The 18,984-nt window shown below is 52.8% G+C and overlaps 9 protein-coding genes across 9 annotated transcripts; 7 read left to right on the top strand and 2 right to left on the bottom strand.

The window, feature by feature from the left end:
* The first annotated feature begins 225 nt into the window (after positions 1-225).
* Positions 226-3,372, top strand: SODALDRAFT_294346 (mannosyl-oligosaccharide glucosidase). Its single transcript, XM_028608747.1, has 3 exons — positions 226-661; positions 732-2,695; positions 2,764-3,372. The coding sequence occupies exons 1-3, from the start codon at positions 361-363 to the stop codon at positions 3,007-3,009; spliced, it is 2,511 nt and encodes an 836-aa protein (XP_028466913.1). The 5' UTR covers positions 226-360; the 3' UTR covers positions 3,010-3,372.
* SODALDRAFT_378219 (hypothetical protein) lies at positions 3,307-5,982 on the bottom strand (the record flags this gene model as incomplete). The annotated part of the gene is made up of 15 exons (XM_028614966.1): positions 3,307-3,391; positions 3,466-3,505; positions 3,607-3,737; positions 3,864-3,913; positions 4,004-4,057; positions 4,128-4,164; positions 4,252-4,327; positions 4,411-4,494; positions 4,690-4,944; positions 5,005-5,110; positions 5,161-5,264; positions 5,318-5,414; positions 5,509-5,584; positions 5,630-5,735; positions 5,832-5,982. The coding sequence occupies 15 exons, from the start codon at positions 5,980-5,982 to the stop codon at positions 3,307-3,309; spliced, it is 1,452 nt and encodes a 483-aa protein (XP_028466912.1).
* A 1,529-nt stretch (positions 5,983-7,511) lies between these two features.
* On the top strand, positions 7,512-7,970 carry SODALDRAFT_152247 (hypothetical protein). The gene has a single exon (XM_028606872.1). The coding sequence runs from the start codon at positions 7,548-7,550 to the stop codon at positions 7,887-7,889; it is 342 nt and encodes a 113-aa protein (XP_028466911.1). The 5' UTR covers positions 7,512-7,547; the 3' UTR covers positions 7,890-7,970.
* SODALDRAFT_152259 (hypothetical protein) lies at positions 7,889-8,600 on the top strand. The gene has a single exon (XM_028606873.1). It carries the CDS (start codon positions 8,053-8,055, stop codon positions 8,509-8,511), a length of 459 nt encoding a protein of 152 aa, XP_028466910.1. The 5' UTR covers positions 7,889-8,052; the 3' UTR covers positions 8,512-8,600.
* Positions 8,601-9,268, top strand: SODALDRAFT_152245 (hypothetical protein). Its single transcript, XM_028606871.1, has one exon. The coding sequence runs from the start codon at positions 8,690-8,692 to the stop codon at positions 9,095-9,097; it is 408 nt and encodes a 135-aa protein (XP_028466909.1). The 5' UTR covers positions 8,601-8,689; the 3' UTR covers positions 9,098-9,268.
* A 736-nt stretch (positions 9,269-10,004) lies between these two features.
* On the bottom strand, positions 10,005-11,789 carry SODALDRAFT_275887 (P-loop containing nucleoside triphosphate hydrolase protein; the record flags this gene model as incomplete). The annotated part of the gene is made up of 2 exons (XM_028607996.1): positions 10,005-11,441; positions 11,502-11,789. The coding sequence occupies 2 exons, from the start codon at positions 11,787-11,789 to the stop codon at positions 10,005-10,007; spliced, it is 1,725 nt and encodes a 574-aa protein (XP_028466908.1).
* A 392-nt stretch (positions 11,790-12,181) lies between these two features.
* On the top strand, positions 12,182-13,777 carry SODALDRAFT_294340 (Mak16 protein). The gene is made up of 2 exons (XM_028608746.1): positions 12,182-12,450; positions 12,516-13,777. Exons 1-2 carry the CDS (start codon positions 12,389-12,391, stop codon positions 13,417-13,419), a joined length of 966 nt encoding a protein of 321 aa, XP_028466907.1. The 5' UTR covers positions 12,182-12,388; the 3' UTR covers positions 13,420-13,777.
* A 54-nt stretch (positions 13,778-13,831) lies between these two features.
* Positions 13,832-15,347, top strand: SODALDRAFT_378216 (hypothetical protein; the record flags this gene model as incomplete). Its single annotated transcript, XM_028614965.1, has 2 exons — positions 13,832-13,864; positions 14,140-15,347. The coding sequence occupies 2 exons, from the start codon at positions 13,832-13,834 to the stop codon at positions 14,917-14,919; spliced, it is 813 nt and encodes a 270-aa protein (XP_028466906.1). The 3' UTR covers positions 14,920-15,347.
* Positions 15,348-16,525: 1,178 nt separating this feature from the next.
* On the top strand, positions 16,526-17,284 carry SODALDRAFT_358965 (family 61 glycosyl hydrolase; the record flags this gene model as incomplete). The annotated part of the gene is made up of 1 exon (XM_028614136.1): positions 16,526-17,284. The coding sequence occupies one exon, from the start codon at positions 16,526-16,528 to the stop codon at positions 17,282-17,284; it is 759 nt and encodes a 252-aa protein (XP_028466905.1).
* Between the last annotated feature and the right edge of the window lie 1,700 nt (positions 17,285-18,984).

The raw sequence follows: 18,984 nt of genomic DNA, 5'->3' as shown, positions 1-18,984 counted from the left end.
CGAGCTTGGTAGTCTCACACCAAAAACGACCTCAGAATTAAAGGAATCAGGGATAGTCTTATCGATAAGCTTGGATTCCACTAAGGTACCTAGGCCCTCGCCTTACGATGAGCTCAGCTCTCAAACTGGAACTTGATTGGTCAGCCTTGCCCTAGGTACCTTGGTCACATACCACCTTCTAGCCTCGTGCCTTCCTTCCTTGGAGCTCTTGCTGAACGTGTTCCCCCAATCTTGAGCTCTATCAATTCCCAACACCTTAACGCGTACAACCAAAACCTGAGTCTGTGAAGATTCTTGGGTTTACGCACACAACTAAAGAGCTCACATGTTGCCTATTTGATTTCCTGCGCAGCCGTGAACATGGCCCAAAGGCGACGGTTGGCCGCTTTCCTGGCTTTCATCCTCCTCCACATCAATGGACTGCACCTTTCCCTGGCAGCGGGGACTGCTGATGGTGCTGAGCTGGATTGGGATGCTTCTGAGGCAGGACCTGGGCCGGCCTCCATCTTGAACAGCGAAATTGCGCGCCTGAACAATGAGAGTCTTTTCTGGGGTCCTTACAAGCCGAACTTGTACTTTGGTGTTCAGCCCCGCATCCCTAAGGCTCTTTGGACCGGATTGATGTGGTCCAAGGTTGATGACTACCAGGATGTTCAAAAAGGTCGGTCTCTTCTGTTGGTTGTTATTCCTAGGCAACCCACCTTGGTCATGGCTGACATTTCCTCTCCCAGGCTTCCGGTACACCTGCGAGCAGCACGAAATTGACGGCTACGGATGGGACGAATATGATGCCCGACGAGGCGGAATTCAGTCGATCCACGACGAAAACAACCAGATTGACATCACTACCTCGTTCGTCAAGGTCCCTGCTGGTGCTCATGGCGGCAGCTGGGCAGCAAGAATCAAAGGCGTTCCCAGAGAGGGTGCTTCTGCCGACTTAAAGACCATGGTCCATTACTACATTGCTCAAGAAGAGCCTGATTCTGAGCTATTCGTCAACGAGAAAGCTAGCGGGCCTGGCTTCGAGGGCGATGTCACTTTTCAAGGTCGATCGGACAAGCTAGGCAATTACAAGCTTGTCGTCACCCGTGGCGAGGGCGGCCGCCCACCTAACGATCACCCTCTCGCGAAGACTAGGAACGGTGCCTTGACAACAGTCCGATCCCTCAACTTTCCTCCGGAACTAATCTGGCAGGCACGCGGCGTCGTGTACCGGCAGATTCAAGATTCGGTCAAAGCGCTGCAGACTGACTACGAGTTGGAAAAACCTCTCCCTCCCTGGGTCACATACCAGCTGGAAAATAGCCCAGGAAAGGGCAATGTGCACATTGTGCAGAAAATGTTCGAGGGCGCTTTCGAGTTTGACTTCATCTTCTCATCTGCCTCTGCTGGGTCCGAATTGACGAGCGCGGATGTGACTCGTGAGATCAAAACCAACAGCGAATTCTTCGGCAGCAGGTTCTCTTCCATCTTCGATTTGAAAGCTCCCTTTACTGCCGAGAAATATCAAACATTCGGCAAGACCATGCTCTCCAACCTGATGGGCGGCATCGGATACTTCTATGGCGACCATCTGGTTGACCGGTCCAATGCCCCCGAATACGAGGAGGAGAATGAAGGTTTCTGGGAGGAGGCCGCGGCCGCCAGAGCCAGCAACCGCCCGGTCACCGAAGGTCCATTCGAACTTTACACCAGTGTCCCTTCTCGCCCATTCTTTCCCCGTGGTTTTCTCTGGGATGAGGGCTTCCATTTGGTCCCCATCGCCGAGTGGGACATAGATCTGACGCTTGATATTGTCAGTAGCTGGTACAATCTCATGGATGAGGATGGCTGGATTGGCCGGGAAATGATCCTTGGACACGAAGCCCGAAGCAGGGTTCCGGAGGAATTTCAGGTTCAGTACCCTCACTACGCTAATCCGCCCACCCTTTTCCTCATCATCGAGAGTTTCATGGAACGCGTGCGCAGGGCAAATGGGACACAGCCAGTGGCAAAAGAGGAGCCCTTGACAGCGGGGAACTTGCGAACTGCTCTTCTCGATAATGTCGAGCTCGGCGAATCGTACCTGCGCCATCTGTACCCACTGCTTCGACGCCAGTTCTTCTGGTTTAGAGATACGCAGCGCGGTGAGGTCAAGGGTTATGACCGTGAAGCATTCTCGAGCAAGGAGGCTTACCGATGGCGCGGCCGGACCGAAAGCCACCTCCTGACCAGCGGCCTGGATGACTATCCCCGTCCGCTGCCTCCTCATCCCGGCGAGCTGCACGTTGACTTGATGTCCTGGGTGGGTTTGATGGCCAAGTCGCTCATGAACATTGCCGGTGCTCTTGGCCTCACAGATGAGGCAGCGGAGTACGAGAAGATTCTGACTGCCATTCAACACAATCTCAACGACCTGCATTGGTCCGAGGACGAAGGCTGCTACTGCGATGCAACCATCGACGAATTCGAGGAACACGCCCTGGTGTGCCATAGGGGCTATATCTCTCTGTTCCCGTTCCTCGTCGGCCTTCTGCAGCCCGATGATCCTAAACTGGGCAGGCTGTTGGATCTCATCGGCGATGAGAAAGAACTATTCAGCCCCTACGGAATTAGAAGCCTGAGCAAGAAGCACGAGCTCTACGGAACTGGGGAGAATTACTGGAAGAGTCCGATCTGGATCAACATCAACTACATGGTCATCGTTCAACTCAAGGTACGTATTGTATAAGTAACACCCTTCTCTGCGCGGGACGAGGTTGGATTCTAATACATTATCCGCAGAACGTCGCCACCCAAGAAGGCCCCTTCCAGGACCGAGCCAAGGACCTATACACCCGCCTCCGCAAGAATGTCGTGGACAACGTATTCAAGAATTGGCAGGAGACTGGCTTTGCCTGGGAGCAGTACAACCCCGAGAACGGCAAAGGCCAGAGGACGCAGCACTTCACTGGCTGGACCAGTCTTGTCGTCTCGATCATGGCCATGGATGACCTTGGCGAAGCAGGACACGTTAGAGATGAGCTGTAAAACGGGGTTTGGATGAGAAAGGGGCTTCAGCAAGAGAGCCAATCTCTGGGCGTATACACATTTCACATTGCTGGCATGGGAAGCCTGGACATAGACCATGTCACCGGAAATAGGTGACCGAATGATTTGACGCACATTTCATGATGAATGATGTTCCTGAGTCTTAGTTGTAGTTGTAATAGGGGGTTACCCGTGGGCGCCGTTGACCTCTAGAGCTTTTGAGGAATGCGTAGGTGGAGCTTCTAGGGCTGTGCCGCCCTTTCAGATATCGCTACTCCCTGGATGAGTGACGGAAGGTTACTGGGAGGTCGACGGGAAACGCTTCTGATATATGTGGCTATACCAGGAGAATAACAACTTGGGCATGTATGTGAAAAGGAAACTGGTGTTTCGCTGGTGCGTCTACACTCATAACACGTGAAGCAATCCGAATGAAAAGAACGGTCCCGGGCACACCCAATGGACGTGGTTTGGCCCGATGAGGCGGCCCCGGAAACTGCACAAAGCATGAATGACAGCGAGAAATACGCGGAAAAGGTACGAGTTTCCAGGAAAACCCCTGTACATTCAGGTACATAGCACTCGGCTGTATCTGACCGAGGTAGGGCTGCTCTCGGCTCGATCGCGCCGAACCAGGTCCCCCTTGGGGATCTGGGAAGGTAGGCCTGCACTGCACAGCATGGGCCCTGTGGCCCGGCCGTTTGGGAGCGCCGGGTGTGGTGCAAACCCTGAGGATCTGAAGCCGTCAGCCGAGAGCGGAGAGGGCCCCCGAGTGCCATCATATGTTCCCCTTGTCTAGGTTGGGGCCTCATTCAAGTTCTTGGTGAGTGTGTCTCTGCCCCTGAATTTGTGACTGCTGTTGCGCAGGTCTTGCCCCTACGTCTGAATTGGCGTATGGGTCGCACTACAGAGCCTGTAGCAGGTGAAGCCTGGCTGTGGCGTTGTCTGTGTATCCTGGTGCATCTATAAAAGGTCTTAACCGCGTATCGAGGACGACTGGGGTTTCCCTGGCGTCACTGGTATTTCGGCCGTGTGCGTAGTCGTAACCCTACCAGTGACACTCGTTTCGGAGTCTGAGGCCGTAATCGGGTTCATTCGAGCGTAGGACTAAGGGCAACTTGCAGAGAAGTTTGCGTTCCCTTGCTAGGCCCCATGCTACCTTATGCAAGAAGCCGCGGCGTCAGGGGAACCATGTCTCTGCTTACGGGCGGCTCCTTTCTTCAACCCCTTTTGAAGACTGACTGCTTACTCGTCCCCATGAACACCAAAAAGTGGAAGAAAACCTTAGAGAAGTCGTTGGGCAATTGCCTAGACACAGCTGAAGTCCACATAGTCAAGAACCGATGAACGGAGTTTTCGCTAGACGCAAAGCCATCAAAACAAGCAGAACTTGAGGCTGACAAGATTGCGCCGACACGAGGAGCGAAACTGTCTCAATGGGCTCCAGCGCCCTTAACCGGTGAAAAGGGGGGTGCTTCCCAGACCCTTGACTTCGGAATGGAAGCCTAGAAACCTAGAAGCCTGGAGGGCCCTGCAGAAATCTAAATCTCTGCGTATTGTTCTGGGGAGGAGGGTTTGCCTGCCTGCAAGCACTGCTGCTGCCTATACCCCGGTTCACAGTGATGACAATAAGATTACGGATACTACCCGCGTATTGTCGACAGCAGCATTAGTGCTCACGTGGGTTGGGGGCAGTACGGAGACTTCCACTGAACCAATAGCTATCAGCAGAGGTAGGCATCCGAAAACTCGGCCGGGCCAGGGGTGAGAAGAAGATCCTCTTTAGGACCGCTGTGAGGTGAGGAAGATGGAACGGAGGCAGGTTATCGGGAACACTCAGGGTCTTGTGGGCTTCCGCCTGTACGTGTACAGTAAGGTGCCAGTTTGAGGCCGATGTGATGAAGTGCCAAGGGGTTGAAGCAGAGAGAAGTGACGCTAATGCAGCGGGTGAGATGACCGGGGTCTGGGCTTAGAATGATTGCCAGTAAACTGCACGATGGGGTTGGACGATCGATGAAATGAGGAGGGAACCCATTAGGAGTTGGGGAGCTTCCTCTTCCCTCCCGGGGAAATGCAGCACTGTCTCGCTGATACCGTCGCACTTCCACGTGGTGGATAAGCCGCATGGGGGGCATTCAACGCACGACACACTCGGACCTCAATCTCATCAAAGTTGTGCGGGAACGAAGACACTCCCACGAAAGACGTAAAGAAAGAAGTCGACAAGGGCATCCGGGGCGATTGCGATGCGAATCCTCCCAAGTGATTCAACCAGAGACGGACAAAAAAGGGCTCGGGGCTTTTTCACCTGAAATAGGTTGTGGCGGAATCCTGATGCTCCAAAAGCGTTCAACATGAGGGCGGGCGATACAGATGCGTGTGGGCCGGTGATCGCGGTAAACTCCCTAGTTAGATGTCGTCGTAGACGCGCGGACGGCGGAAGCCGGTCTAATCAAAACGACGCAAATCAGAGCTAGAGTCGACCAACATGGGTCGTACGAACGAAATCGTCCGTTCTCTGTTGCGTTGTACTTTGTACGCGTACTCATGGCAGTACACGTGTACCAGGATGAAACTTGGTTGGGAAGGGATCTGATCGGTGTGGCTTGGCGAATCCTACCAGGGGTCGATCCACAGGAATTCCATGTGGCGAGCAGTACCGAAGCCTTCTGGAAGGCCCTCCTCACGTTTCGAAGAAACACTAAGATGGGATTGGGGGCCAGGGCCTCATGGTTCGGTTCGTTCTATACTAAGGTAGTTCGTGAAGTGGGCGTCGATAAACTACCACCCGGAAATATATTGTGGATGCAGAGAAGGGGGACGGAACGGATGGATGCGAAGATGGCGTTCTGTTTGGAGCGTCAACGTGTGACTCAGGGGACGGATGCTGCGGATGTTACGAGTGTCAAGTTTGGTTCCTGAATCTGCTGGTGAGGCGATTGCTCGTAAAACAGAACGGAGAATAGAAGTCATGGAGACGGATGGAGCCGGACAAACGACAATAAAAAATAAATAAATAAAAAGGTCCTGTGATGACCGTTGCAGTGCCATTACAGGGTTCTTGTCAGCTATGACGGATAGCTGTTCAGATCAGGTAGGTACTTAACAGCAAGTCGCTCCCATGCTTTTTACGCCGAATATTGACGAGAAATACTTGATAACGTGTACCTTAAGATTACAGTACGTTGTAGTGTAAGTAAGGTAAGGTACTTAATGTTTGGTACTACCCAAATTAGTCGCGATGCTTCCCTGGCCAATGGCGTCGCGACTCTCGAGAGTTCCTATTGTTAGACGCCATATCCCCCTTGCCGAGGTGGAACCTCTCCTGAAATGGCAAAGAGGTCGTTGGTGGACCCACCGACAAGGGGAGGGGGGATTTTGACGTCGATCCAATCCAATGGACGAACCGGGCTTTTTCCATCTCTTCACTTGTATGCCGTCTGCATCTACACGTGTAAAGTAGACCGCTATTATTCACCTATGTATGACCAGAGTAAGTGTACTTGTACTTGGCCTGGAAATGGACAATGGACCCTTCCGTCCCAAGTACGCGGATGAAGCCGTGCATGGCATGCCACTATTACCATACCTACCACCATCACCATCCATCATGAATCCAAACAATCTACCTATTTTCCCCTCGCCAGCGGATTGGGCTGTTCTGACTGGGATTCTGCCAAGCGCTTACGAAGTACCATCACTTTCCCTTGGCTGCGCCTTGTTTGAGATCCCCACTGGTTGGGTATTCCCCTCGTTATTGGAGTGTCCCCGTTAACTGCCACCGCAATGACGAAGAACATCTTCACCAGGCCTCCGGTCTTCCGGGGATTTCCAATGTACCGCCTCCTTGGCTGATCTAATGCGAGTCCGTCATCGAATTGAGGCGGTCAACAGCAGCGCATCTCCTCCCTCGTAGATGCATCGAGCCAACGTTGATGCGGTGCCTATTGTCATCATGTGACGGCGAAGACCGAGAACGTAGAGACTGGGAAGAAAAGAAAATAGACAACTTGCAGTCATCTGGTGCGCCATCTTCAGAGTACATACGTTGTAATGTAGTGTACGTCCAGAGTTGTCTCGGACGAGGATCGGTGCCTCGATCAAGGTGTGGATCTGACTCTTCGTGTCACCGGCCGACTCGGTATCCCACCGATCTGCAGTTTGTCGCGTGACGTCCTTGATGCTCGTCTTGGGTAATGAATTCCCATCCAGGCACCGAGAATAAACTCGACCTCTTGTGTGCAACGAATACCGGTAAATCCATCTGTATCTGGCAGGACTTCAAGTGAGTGGGTTCGGATTTAGTTACCTCCATTCCGTGGTTTCGGCCGTACCTCGCGACTAAGCTTCGGCCGTGCACTCGCGACTACCTAGGTACCGGTACCTTATGGCAGGCTCCGGATTTATCAGTAATTACATACCTACCTAAGGTACCTTACCGTAGGTACTCTTCGCCCTTCCCTTTGTTTCTCTTTGTCACTCTTTCCAAAGTTTTCCAGACAAATGCATCAATTCAGTCATCTCAAATCCCGAATCCAATGGCGCAAATCCCGGGTTATTACCTACCTATTGTATGCGACATTTATCAGCCTATGCTTTTCCTTCGACTTCCTCTAAATTCGGCATTGTCGAAGCCCGCTGAAGTAAGCATAGATCGCAAGCTTACACAACGTACCAACGTCTGCTGCAACACCGAACATCTGACTTGTCACGAAGTTGTAGATCTGTGGCAAACCTTACAAACAACCGAAAAGGAAACATCTCATGTGGCCATGTCCTTGGGGTCCCTTTTTTCTTCTTCTTTTCTTTTCTTTCTTGGCTCATTGCTGCCTACGACACCATCTACTAAGTATAGTTATTATTTTCGGCTTCTTTTCTGATAAGTTTTTCTCTTTGGTCTTATCCGACGTCATACTACGGAAACGCGTTTAGAGCACCTTGTCCGTATTTAGCACTTTCGCATCCTGGTCTCTGCACCGCCTATCATGGTGCGACTAGACGTTGTCCTTCCCCTTCCCTTGTCTGTTGCCACCTAAATTACCCATGACTCGACTTCTCACCTTCATTCAGCCCTATGCCCTGCGATTAGTGATTGGGTTCTTTCTGTTCCTTCTGCCTACCTGCTGGTCTTGGCCTCACCCTTCTCATCTGCAGCGGACCAGTCGAATCTCACACCATGCCTGTCCGTCAACCTGCACCCTCTGGGATTCCTCACATTTCTCAGGACTCTGCTTATTAGCTTCGAGGGAGTCAACCCTTAGTCAACTTCCTCACGGCATTTCAAACCCCTGCTCCCTGTCATCCCGCTCGAGTAGCCGTAATCCCGAGCCCCCCCTTTTCCATCCTTACCGACCGCAGACCGCAGGCCGCCTGCCGTACCATGGCGCGGGTGTGTTACCCTTTCAGGGACCGACCCCCTACCCTTCCCAAGGGCCTGGGCCCCATGTTCCATTTTGGGGCTCTTCGAAATCCAACCGGACGACCCGCATCCGCGGATTCTAGGTTGGGTGAGCAGGAGCCACCACTCCAGAGTACAGGGCTTAGCATCTTGACCGCTCGCTACCGATAGGACTTCTCTGCCTGGCTCGTGGCATCCTTGCCATGACGTCTCGCGCTCGGGATCTACCGTGTTGTGACCGTGGCCGTGGCCGCGGGGGCCAGAACCTCTTCCTCCCGATCAATGTCCCCGGCCCTATTTCCTAGACGCGAGGCGATGACTTCACGGATGAGGTACATACCGTACATCAAGGGTCCAGGTCGTCAGAGAAGATGCTTGATCATCCATCTCGTCTATATAATATCCCGAGATGGCCCCCTCCAGACGAGAAAAGATATCCCTATCACCAACAACATCACAGCCTTCACTCAGCTTCAAGTCTTAAGCTTCTCCTACCGCTCCTCAGAATATATCCTCACTCTCTCTCTCTCTCACACACGCACACACACACACACACACACACACACACACACACACGACAACCATCATACCTTCACCCCATCATCAAAGCCTTTACGGAATTTCATCTTCCTTCACTCTTCCCAAGCAACGACTGAAGACATATTACCCATCTGCTCCTCTCCCAGTTAGACCAAAGGCTTAACAATCCAACTCCACACATCGAATCCCATATATCTCCCTACTTCAGACACAATGGCTGCATTCGCTTTTAAGTCTGCTCCCACAGTGGCCGTCTATGGACGTAGCGGCTATAACCGAGACGGAGACGACGATGAACGTCAGAACCGAGGCCGCTCTGGCTATAACAAGGGCGACGGCGACGATGACGACGAATGAACATCTGAACCCTCGATACATGTCACGGCATTGAGGCACCTCAGGACCTCCTCTGCCCCCCTTCACCCGCTTCTCAACTCAGAACGGCATCTCCTTTTCCCTCCCTTGCCGCCTCTCGACTTATACACCCACACGATGTCGCATCTCCTCAGTCTGCTGGTCTCCCCGAGGGAGAGCCGTCTTAGCGTCCTGCAGCATTTCCTCCCACGCTCCCAGGAGGAGAGGCCAAAGACTACCAGGACACCAAGACTGTCCAGACGCCAAAAAAGTTTTTCCTCCACTCCCTTTCTCATGTTGTCTTCTTTCTATTGTTCAACGCCTGGATTACGTTTGGTTTTTGAGCTCTTGCCTTTGCATGGATGGAGGGGATAAGCAACGGCGCGAAACGGCGGAGTTCTGTCTTCTCTTGGGCGCAAAACTCGGCGTTTGCTTGCACTTTCATGAGGCGGTCGAAGCATGGGTGGCGCAGGAGCATAGATAGACATGTAGAGCTAGATCTGTGAGGACGCCACCGTCCCCGGTTCACAGAATCTAATTCCTCATAGAATTATAGATTTCCATTATATCTTACATATTCTTTATTCTTTTTTTAATTTTATTTTCCCACGCAAAATCTGCAAATTGTTGATCCGTCAGGTCCCAAAATCCGGGAGAAAAAATAAAGAAAAGAAAAGAAAAAGAAAAGGAAGGGGGTTGAGACTTACTTTTCGAATATAACTCCTAGTACCTCCTCAACATCACCAGACTCTCCTCGGCCCGTGATCTTGGCGAGACAGTCGGCAGCATATCTCAGGTACTCCGCCGCAAGTACAATGTCCGGCTCCTCCTCTGCTTGGTCCGATGGCTGCGTCACCCTGCGATACTCCTCGAGCCAGTTCCGGCATTGCTCCAGCAGTTGCCTTTGCCTTTCGGTGACACCCAGAAGATCTTGCATGTCGGCAGGCATGGACGTCATGCCGGCAAACGAGCCTGCCAGTTCGTCGGTCAACGCGTGCACGCCGCCACTGTCCACCGACGAGCCGGCCTGGGCCTCTTTGCACGATATGGCCATCACTTCGGTCTTCTCCAGCGCCGGCGCTCGAGCACGTACGACGGCACGGAACTTCTCAAGAAGGGCAAAGAACGTCGTCTCATCCACGGCGTCCCGCTTGTTGACCACCAAAAGGGACTCCGGCGCCTGCGCCGCAATTTCCAGTGTCTCTTCGTCGTACGCGATGCCGAACCCGCCTTCGACAGTCGGCTCGACGGCGGCCAGCACGACGACAAGGTCGGATTCGAGCGCCTTCTGCTTCGCGCGACGGATGCCCTCTTCCTCAACGATACCGATCGGCTCGGCGGCGCCCGATCCGGATGAGGATGACGACCCGCCCCTGAACCCGGCCGTGTCGGCGAAGGAGCACAGGTACCCGCGAATGTCGAGGCTCACCTCGACGATATCGCGCGTGGTGCCCGCCTCGACGGAGACGATGGACGCCTCGCGCCCGACGACGAGGTTCATGAGCGAGCTCTTCCCCACGTTGGGCGGGCCCACGAGGGCGATGCGGATGCCGCCGCGCAGCAGCTCCCCGCGCGCGCTGGCGGCCTCGTGGTGGCGGATGCCGCGCAGCATGCCGTCCACGAGGGCGGTGACGTTCCGGAGGAGCTCGGCGGGGGGCTCGTCGAAGTGCTGGTCTTCGGAGAAGTCGATCAGGGCCTCGATCTCGCCGCGCGCCAGCAGTAGTTGGGCGCGCCACGACTCGTAGGTGCGGCCCAGGGCGCCCGAGGTGCCGCGGACGGCGGCGCGGCGTTGCTGCTCCGTGTCGGCGGAGAGGGTGTCGGCCAGGCTCTCGACCTGGGCTAGGTCGAGGCGGTCGTTGAGGAAGGCGCGGCGGGTGAATTCGCCCGGTTCGGCGTAGCGGACGCCCTCGGCGCACTTGGGGATGGCGGCTAGTACGGCCTTGATGGTGGCTGGGCCGCCGTGGACGTGCAGTTCCAGTACATCTTCGCCCGTCACGGTCTTCGGGGCCGGAAAGTAGAGCACGATGGCGTCAGAATCGAGGACATTCGGGCCGTCTTGCGCATGACTGTCGATGAGAGTCCGAAGAGTGGCATAACGGGGCTTGAGCGGCGCCTTGGATGGGCAGAGGCTCCGATAGATCTAAGTTAAAGAGTGTGAGGTATGTCTTTGACAATGAGTTAGCAGTTGGGCAAAACCTACGTCGAGGCAAGCTGGACCTGAAATACGGATTATGGCGATGCCAGCCCGTCCCTGGGCCGTAGATAAAGCATATATAGTGTCCTCGGCGAAGCTCTGCTTGGCCGGGAGCGTTGAATAATTGCGTCTATAGTTCCGCAGAGAATATGTTGACGATGGTGCAGCCCGTGTTCCTCTTAATGTTCCTACTAGAAAACGAACTGCCCATGTTGCCGTCGTCTTTGAAGCAACCCGTCTAGTTTGTCTAGAATTCGAAGATACTCCGGGTATAGAGTTTGATGCGATGCTCATAGATCGCCATGCCTGCTGAGAGGTGTTCCCGATCCGGCCGAGACTCAGCGTCCAGCAACGGGAGGACAGCATTGACCGCGGTTCGCAGCCCAATCGCTTGAAAAAAGGAGAAGAAAAAAGGAAGAAAATATATTATATAAACAGCATTAACTTGGACGAGGATGAAACTCGTGGACACTCGATGTTGGTGAAGCACATCATAGGTACCTTTGTATTTGTGGAGAGCTCCAGCCTCTGGTCGTCTTCATTGGATGGTTGGTCCGCTTCGCCTCTATCTTATCCTGTATCTTATCCTTATCTTATCTCCAAGCAATCATTTTGACACTGTCTTGTGAGCTCTCGAAAATTTCTAGTACCTAATTACTTGCTTGGCCCGTTCAGTCCAGCCTCCAGCGAGAAAAATCTCTGGCACCTCTACCTACTCTACTCCGTACTGTCGAGGTGGGCAACAAAATAATTCATTTCTCACAATTAAACATTCTAACAGTTTGACAGCGGCAGATTTGTTCCTGTTCCAGTATACATATACGAAACCCTCTTTGCTCTCTCTTTTTACTCTTCTCCTCTTTAATCTTTCATACGCCTCAAATACCACCACCATGGCGAGCGACAGCGTGATTTGGGAGATTATAAACAACCAGTTCTGTGCCTTCAAGATCCAGTAAGTTTTGATCGTCTCGTCCTGGGTTGCCAGCCACCTATTTCTTTGCTGACACAATGCCTTAGCACGGACAAGAAACAGACATTCTGCCGCAATGAGATGAACGTCACTGGCTTCTGCAACAGGCAATCCTGCCCGCTTGCCAATTCCCGGTATGCCACCGTCAGGAGACATCCGACCAAGGACACTCTCTACCTGTACATGAAGACGATCGAGCGTGCGCACATGCCGTCGCGGCTCTGGGAGAAGATCAAGCTGCCGCGGAACTACGCCAAGGCGCTGGAGATGATCGACGAGCGCCTGATCTACTGGCCCAAGTTCATGGTCCACAAGTGCAAGCAGCGCCTCACGCGCCTGACGCAGGTCAACATCCGCATGCGCAAGATCGCGTCCGAGGAGGCGCGGCTGGGCGAGAAGCTGGTGCCCAAGCTGCCGAACAAGGTGCGGAACCGGGAGGAGGCGAGGGAGCGCAAGGCCGAGGCGGCGGCCCGGCTGGAGCGCACCATTGAGCGGGAGCTCGTGGAGCGGTTACGGTCCGGCGCCTACGGCGACCAGCCGCTCAACGTCAGCGAGTCCATCTGGAAGCGCGTCCTGGGCGCCATGGAGAAGGAGGGCCAGGCCAAGCGGGACAAGGACATGGACCCTGGCATCGAGTCGGAGGAGGAGGAGGAAGACGAGAGGGACAGCGAGGCCGAGTCCGAGGACGACTTTGAGAAGGAGGTTGAGTACGTGTCCGACTTTGAGGAGAGCGAGGACGAGGGACTTGAGGACATTGAGGACTGGCTTGGCAGCGACGAGGAGCACGATGATGATGACGAGGACGAAGAGGACGAGGACGAGGACGAGGAGGACGCCAAGCGCAAGGCGGGAGACAAGCGCAAGCGTGGCAAGGCTATCAAGATGAACAACAAGCGAGCCAAGCAGAAGGCACTCGAGCGGCCCAAGATTGCCCAGGAGTTGACCTGGTAAGAGGTGGTATTCCGAATTATGTTAGGAACTCGTTATACACCTGGCGTAACAAAAGTGGGAGGGCATTGCAAATCTTTTTTTTTTCTTTTCTCTTTTCTTTCTTTTTCCTTCTTCGTTGGCCTTGCAAATTATACCCGTAACGAATGATTTGTCTCTGGGCTTTCGGGTTGTCAATGTTCGTTCAGCCATGTACACTCCTTTGGTGTTAGTGGTGCGATGCTATAGGGACGTCTTCATGCCTCTGAGGTTTCCATGTGCCTCCAGACGCCGGTGGAAGAAGCCACTGAGGGATCGTAAAACGAGTCGCAAAAGGCGCGCCTGAACTTCTTCGACTGAATACGAGTTTAACTTGCCTGCCTTTACGTCTTTCATTCAGGAAATAATCTGGTTGTCGGCGTGGTGTCCATCCATCATGACGTTCGTTCTCCGTTGCCTGCTAAGGGACGTCAGGTAAATACGTACCTTGGTAGCTGCGGATACGCTAAGGAGTACGTACCGCTTGCGCCTTAATGAACACTGAAACACCGATAATCATCTTGCCCACAACCCCTCGCCCTTCTTTGCTTGCATCTCAACTTCTAAAACCAAAGTTTCCTCCACACTACGCTACCCATTACACAATCAATCATACCAATACGTTACTACGCCTTATACGACTACAAACCACTCAGCTGATCCCCCCCCCAAACGTCTGAACATCATTCTTGTCTGACCCCGCAGAAACGCCCCTTGGAGGGCGAGCAAGACAAAACGATGTCGTGGTACAGCAAGATCCTGACCAACACCACCTCCCAAATCAGCAGCCTCCAGAGCCGCCTCCTCGCGAGCGAAAACGACGGCGACACCGAAGACGACACCCATGTGTGCCGCGTGCTAAGGCAATACTACACCGAGCAAGGCCGGCCCTTCCCGCCCTGGCTGCCCCCCGACCCGAAAGCCCCGCCGCCCGCCGCCCCCGTCGCCTCGCAGCAGCAGCAACAACAACAACAACAACAACAACAAGTGGGATCCCGCTACGGGGGTCTCACGCACCAGCAGAACCCGTCCGCCTCGCTCAGCTCTCTGTGGGACTCGAACCCGACCCAAGCACAACAACAGCAGCAAGGACCATTGCCAGGTTCGCAGAGCCTGCGTCACGGCCGGGTTGCGGCGTCTCCGGCGTCGCGGCCGAGCCCCTTCGACCGGGCTAGCTCGGGGGGTGATATATATGGACGAGACACGGCTACGGCTACGGCGCCGCCGACGAACCCTTCGGGCAGCGGGTCGGCGCAGGATAGGCTGAAGCAGCGGCTTTGGGGTTCGGGGTCGAGGACGACGAGCCCGGGGTCCGGGACGCAAGGTCCCTTTCAGCCACCTAGCTCTGGGTCTAGCGGGTATGGCCCCGGGGGAGGAGGAGCGGCGGGCAGCGGTGGTGATAGGCCTTACGTCGGGGCGAACGCGCCTTGGAGCACGGGGGGGCATAGGGGAGGCGGTCTCCCTAGTGGACCGAAGATGAGATGATGGTGGGCTGGGAAGCAAGCAAACAAGGAGCGTCTGTTGAAATTAAAGCGATCTCGCAGGAGTTTGAATTTACGACCCCATGGACAAAGGTTCCGGTCCCGTCGTTTGCCGTTGGGGGGGGGCGAGAAGGGGAAAACTCGTGGTTTCTTTTTTGGGGAGGCTGGTGCATACCCACATAACCCGCAGGACATGATAACGAAGCGATGTCAAGACATGTTAGACAGGTAAACGAATGCCCTTTCCCGGAGAAGGCAATAAATCCCTCAATGCCCTGTTAACCGTCTGGGCAACTTCTCAGTGCAACTAGCTCGGCGAGAGAGATTGATTAGGACCCATATATGCCCTCGGCATGAGTGATGAAGAGAGTATAGAGCGCCTATACATACACCTGGGGCCAGAAATCAGATCGAAACCAAATCACTGACCACGTTCTCTTACGCGGTCCTCACTACCCCCTGACACGTATACGCACCGGACACTGCGCCTTATCAACTATAAAGACTATACATTCTAAATAACCAGCGCTATAAAATGTCGTAGAATCGAGAAGAACACCTCCATCCACACATCGAGACATATATTTCTCTGGCGAAAGGGTATACGAACATAGGTCTCCAAAAGGGCACTCCGTCCACTGATGCCCTCTATCTACTTAACCTACGCACTCATCAGGCCGTGCTCATGGAAGGTCTGAGAAACATCGACCTTCTGTGATATATATGCACCTTGCGCAGGTCAGATATCATGCGCCCTACTATGGCGAGCCATGAATGACAGCAACTGGGTGCTGGGTCCTGAGGAGTGGAGGAGCCCAGTATAATTACCTGGTACCAATTTAGGGGGGGTGGATGAGTCTCGGTGGGTGGTTCCGTCTTTCCCATAATGTAGGCTCTGGTTCGGCTTTGAGCTGCGGTCAGTCGCTGACAAGGTAGGTAATGGGGTTGGCATCGAGTGGATAACGTAACGTAATAACGCTTCAGGGACGCAAGGCGTTTGGAACGAGTTGGCAGGCTCTGCTGTCACATGCACACGGATGATCATTTAATCATTCCCCAGAAAGAAGGCAGAATCAAGATGGTTGACACACACACTTCGACCCGTTCCTCCTCCACCAAGACGTCCTACAGGTACGTGTACAATATATTAACACTTTATCGAGGATTGATTTTCCGCCAGTCGCCGTGATTTTACAGCGCCATTTTCCCGCTCCTCGGGGGCGCTGTCCAAGTCGGGTTAAACGCTTTTGACTTGCCCCGTGCTCGATTATCGGCAGTTGTGGACGGACCTTGTGTCCTCCAGTTTTCGACAACATCACGACGCCGACGTTTGCACTTGTGTCCATTTTGGTGTCGCATCCAGCCCATTGCGTCACGGAGACCTGGTTCTTATGGGCAACTCGGGAGCGCTGTCGTCCGTAGCTCGATTTGTCCATGTCGAGATCAAAGATGGCAATGCTTGGTATCCCGAACGGCCTCAGAGAAGGGGATGAAATGGGCCATGGACTCCTATAAAGTCCGTGGCTCTTCTTCCCGCATCCATTTTCCCCGGGGACTTCAGCAGCTAGCTAGGTACCTTATTAGTCAATCAGGCACCACTCCACGACAAGATGACCAAGCTCCTGCGGATTTCGGGCGCGGCTTTGGCCCTCAGCTCCACAGTCGCGGCCCACGGCTTCGTGCAATACATCACCTCCGCCTCCACCCAGTACCTCGGATGGGACCCGGGCTTCCGGTACCAGGACCCGTTGCCCAGCATCCCGGGCTGGTCCGCCGACAACCCCGACATCGGCTTCGTGGAGCCGCAGAGCTTCGGCCACCCCGACATCATCTGCCACAAGTCGGCCGTTCCCGGCCAGGAGTACGTGCAGGTAGAAGCCGGCTCGACCATCAGGCTGCACTGGTTCACCTGGCCCGAGAGCCACGTCGGCCCCATCTTCGACTACCTGGCGCCCTGCTCCGCCAACGGCTGCGCCTCGGACGACAAGACCAGCCTGCGCTTCGTCAAGATCGCCCAGGCCGGCCTCAAGCCCAACGTCACCTGGGAGACCAACTGGCTGGAGGCCTGGGTCGTCGACGACTTCATCAAGAACGACTTCCTCTGGGACGTCGAGATCCCCGCCGAGATCGAGTCCGGCACCTACGTCTTGCGACATGAGATCATTGCCCTGCACAGCGCCTGGGACGTCAACGGTGCCCAGGCGTACCCGCAGTGCATCAACCTCAACGTCACCAACGGCGGAACTAGGAAGATGACCGAGGGGACTTCCCCGACGACCTTCTATGATCCCGCCGAGCCGGGAATGCACATCAACGTCTACAGCGGGTTGACCGAGTACCCCTTCCCCGGGCCGGAGCTGTGGAACTGAGGGGTGAGCTATTCTTTGGCAGGCCTGCGTAAAGGCATGTCGACAGACATTGCCGGAGGAAATATGGGCAGCATAAGGTAGAGATCAGGGCTCAGCCCGTGGGGGAGTTGGGTTTTACTTTTCTTCTTCTCAATGCCTATTGCGCGTGGCGCGCGTAGCAATACTTCAAAGGCCTGCCCCATACTGCAAGGTGTACATACTCTATGCTTTTTTTTATGTCCCACAAAGCCTTCTTGTGTGCGCCGAATATACCAGGTAGCGAGGATAACTTCTTTATTAATAAGTACCTCGTGAGACCCAAGGTATAATACATTATGGAATGTATTAATATCGAATCGTACCTAAGGTAACCTTACCTACTAAGGCTTGAGGAATGAACCCATAACTCGGTCAGTACCTAATAAGGTACAGTATGTACCTATGTATCGATCTTTTCGCAAATAGACTCAGGTACCTACCTAGGTAAGGAGACTATATGTAAACTGATGTTGAACTCGGTGGCTGAGCTAAGGGTAGGTGTGGGGCTAGTGGGGCGACTTGTTAAGCTGAGGATAGGTGTGGGGTAAATTCTGATTAGCTCGGGTAATAGGGAAACGTTTTCTTAATAGCCACGAGTCGCGTTATAACAGGTTAACGTGTTTTTCCCCTCTTTTTCGTAGCCTACACGTCTTCGTGACCTTTTCCTATTATCACCACTCTATATCTTTATATATAGTGATTTTATAGTATTATAATATCTATTTTTTAATAGTTTTTCTATTAACTCTATCACTTTTTTTAGTTTATCTATTATAATTAGGTATATTTTCTTACTCGAACTAGGTTTCTGAACGAAATTCGTTAGAAATAATTAGGAAACGATTAGGAAACGATTAGGAAACGATTCTGATCTAGACGCTAACCACCCTTATTCCCTCTAATACCCACGTCTATTATCTTTAGTAAGATACCCTCGAACTATAAACGCACGGCTATATACTAATAGTATATAGCTAAGGAGGATAGTGGCTAACGCTATAATAGTCTTCCTGAGTTTAAGACTAATAGTATAAGTATATATAGTATTCTAATACCTTATCCTATACTAACGTCCTCTTAAGACAGGTAAGGTTATTATAGTAGCGGGAGAGCTGTTTTACTGATACCTAAAGGAAAATAGAGAGCTCTGTTTTAATATAAGTCGCTTATTATTTACGAGATAGCTTAAAAGCTTTAGCTAATAGTATCTGTTTAGCGCTTTAAATTCTCGTTATTAGGTGCCTTTAAGAAATATATTTACTATACCTACTATACTTAAGCTACTCCTTCCGTGTCGGGCTCTCTTAACGCTTATAATGATTCTCGCACCGCTTAATATTATAAGACTATATAGAACCTCGCCCTTAGTATTAATAAATAGCTTAATACCTCTTATAAGGCTAAAGTAGTGGCTAAGGATATATATCTTAGGGTTATCCTAAAAGATAATAATAGAAATATAGGAAACGATTCCGAAACGATTTAGAGACTATTATTAATATATCTGAAATCTTAGCCCGATATCGTTTATATAAAAATAGACGTTTTTAGCTAGCAGAACGATAAACGTTACTAGGCTTATACAGACTAGAACTCTATCGGCCGTAGTATATTATCTTTCCTTACCCTAATACTATACTTAACTAATAGGATATATTCTCTAGACTACCCTCCTTCTAACT

The sequence above is a fragment of the Sodiomyces alkalinus genome (genome assembly GCF_003711515.1).
Source record: "Sodiomyces alkalinus F11 unplaced genomic scaffold SODALscaffold_4, whole genome shotgun sequence".
In the NCBI taxonomy this organism is placed as follows: domain Eukaryota; kingdom Fungi; phylum Ascomycota; class Sordariomycetes; order Glomerellales; family Plectosphaerellaceae; genus Sodiomyces; species Sodiomyces alkalinus.
This window is presented reverse-complemented; position numbering and strand designations above follow the sequence as displayed.

What these genes read in the sequence shown, in the direction of transcription:
- SODALDRAFT_152259 (XM_028606873.1), top strand. Translation starts at nt 8,053, where the DNA reads ATGACTCGACTTCTCACCTTCATTCAGCCCTATGCCCTGCGATTAGTG.
- SODALDRAFT_152247 (XM_028606872.1), top strand. Translation starts at nt 7,548, where the DNA reads ATGGCGCAAATCCCGGGTTATTACCTACCTATTGTATGCGACATTTAT.
- SODALDRAFT_294346 (XM_028608747.1), top strand. Translation starts at nt 361, where the DNA reads ATGGCCCAAAGGCGACGGTTGGCCGCTTTCCTGGCTTTCATCCTCCTC. An exon ending in CTACCAGGATGTTCAAAAAG is followed by an intron (nt 662 to 731) that starts GTCGGTCTCTTC and finishes TTCCTCTCCCAG; the next exon opens with GCTTCCGGTACACCTGCGAG. An exon ending in TGGTCATCGTTCAACTCAAG is followed by an intron (nt 2,696 to 2,763) that starts GTACGTATTGTA and finishes CATTATCCGCAG; the next exon opens with AACGTCGCCACCCAAGAAGG.
- SODALDRAFT_152245 (XM_028606871.1), top strand. Translation starts at nt 8,690, where the DNA reads ATGTCCCCGGCCCTATTTCCTAGACGCGAGGCGATGACTTCACGGATG.
- SODALDRAFT_294340 (XM_028608746.1), top strand. Translation starts at nt 12,389, where the DNA reads ATGGCGAGCGACAGCGTGATTTGGGAGATTATAAACAACCAGTTCTGT. An exon ending in TTCTGTGCCTTCAAGATCCA is followed by an intron (nt 12,451 to 12,515) that starts GTAAGTTTTGAT and finishes ACAATGCCTTAG; the next exon opens with CACGGACAAGAAACAGACAT.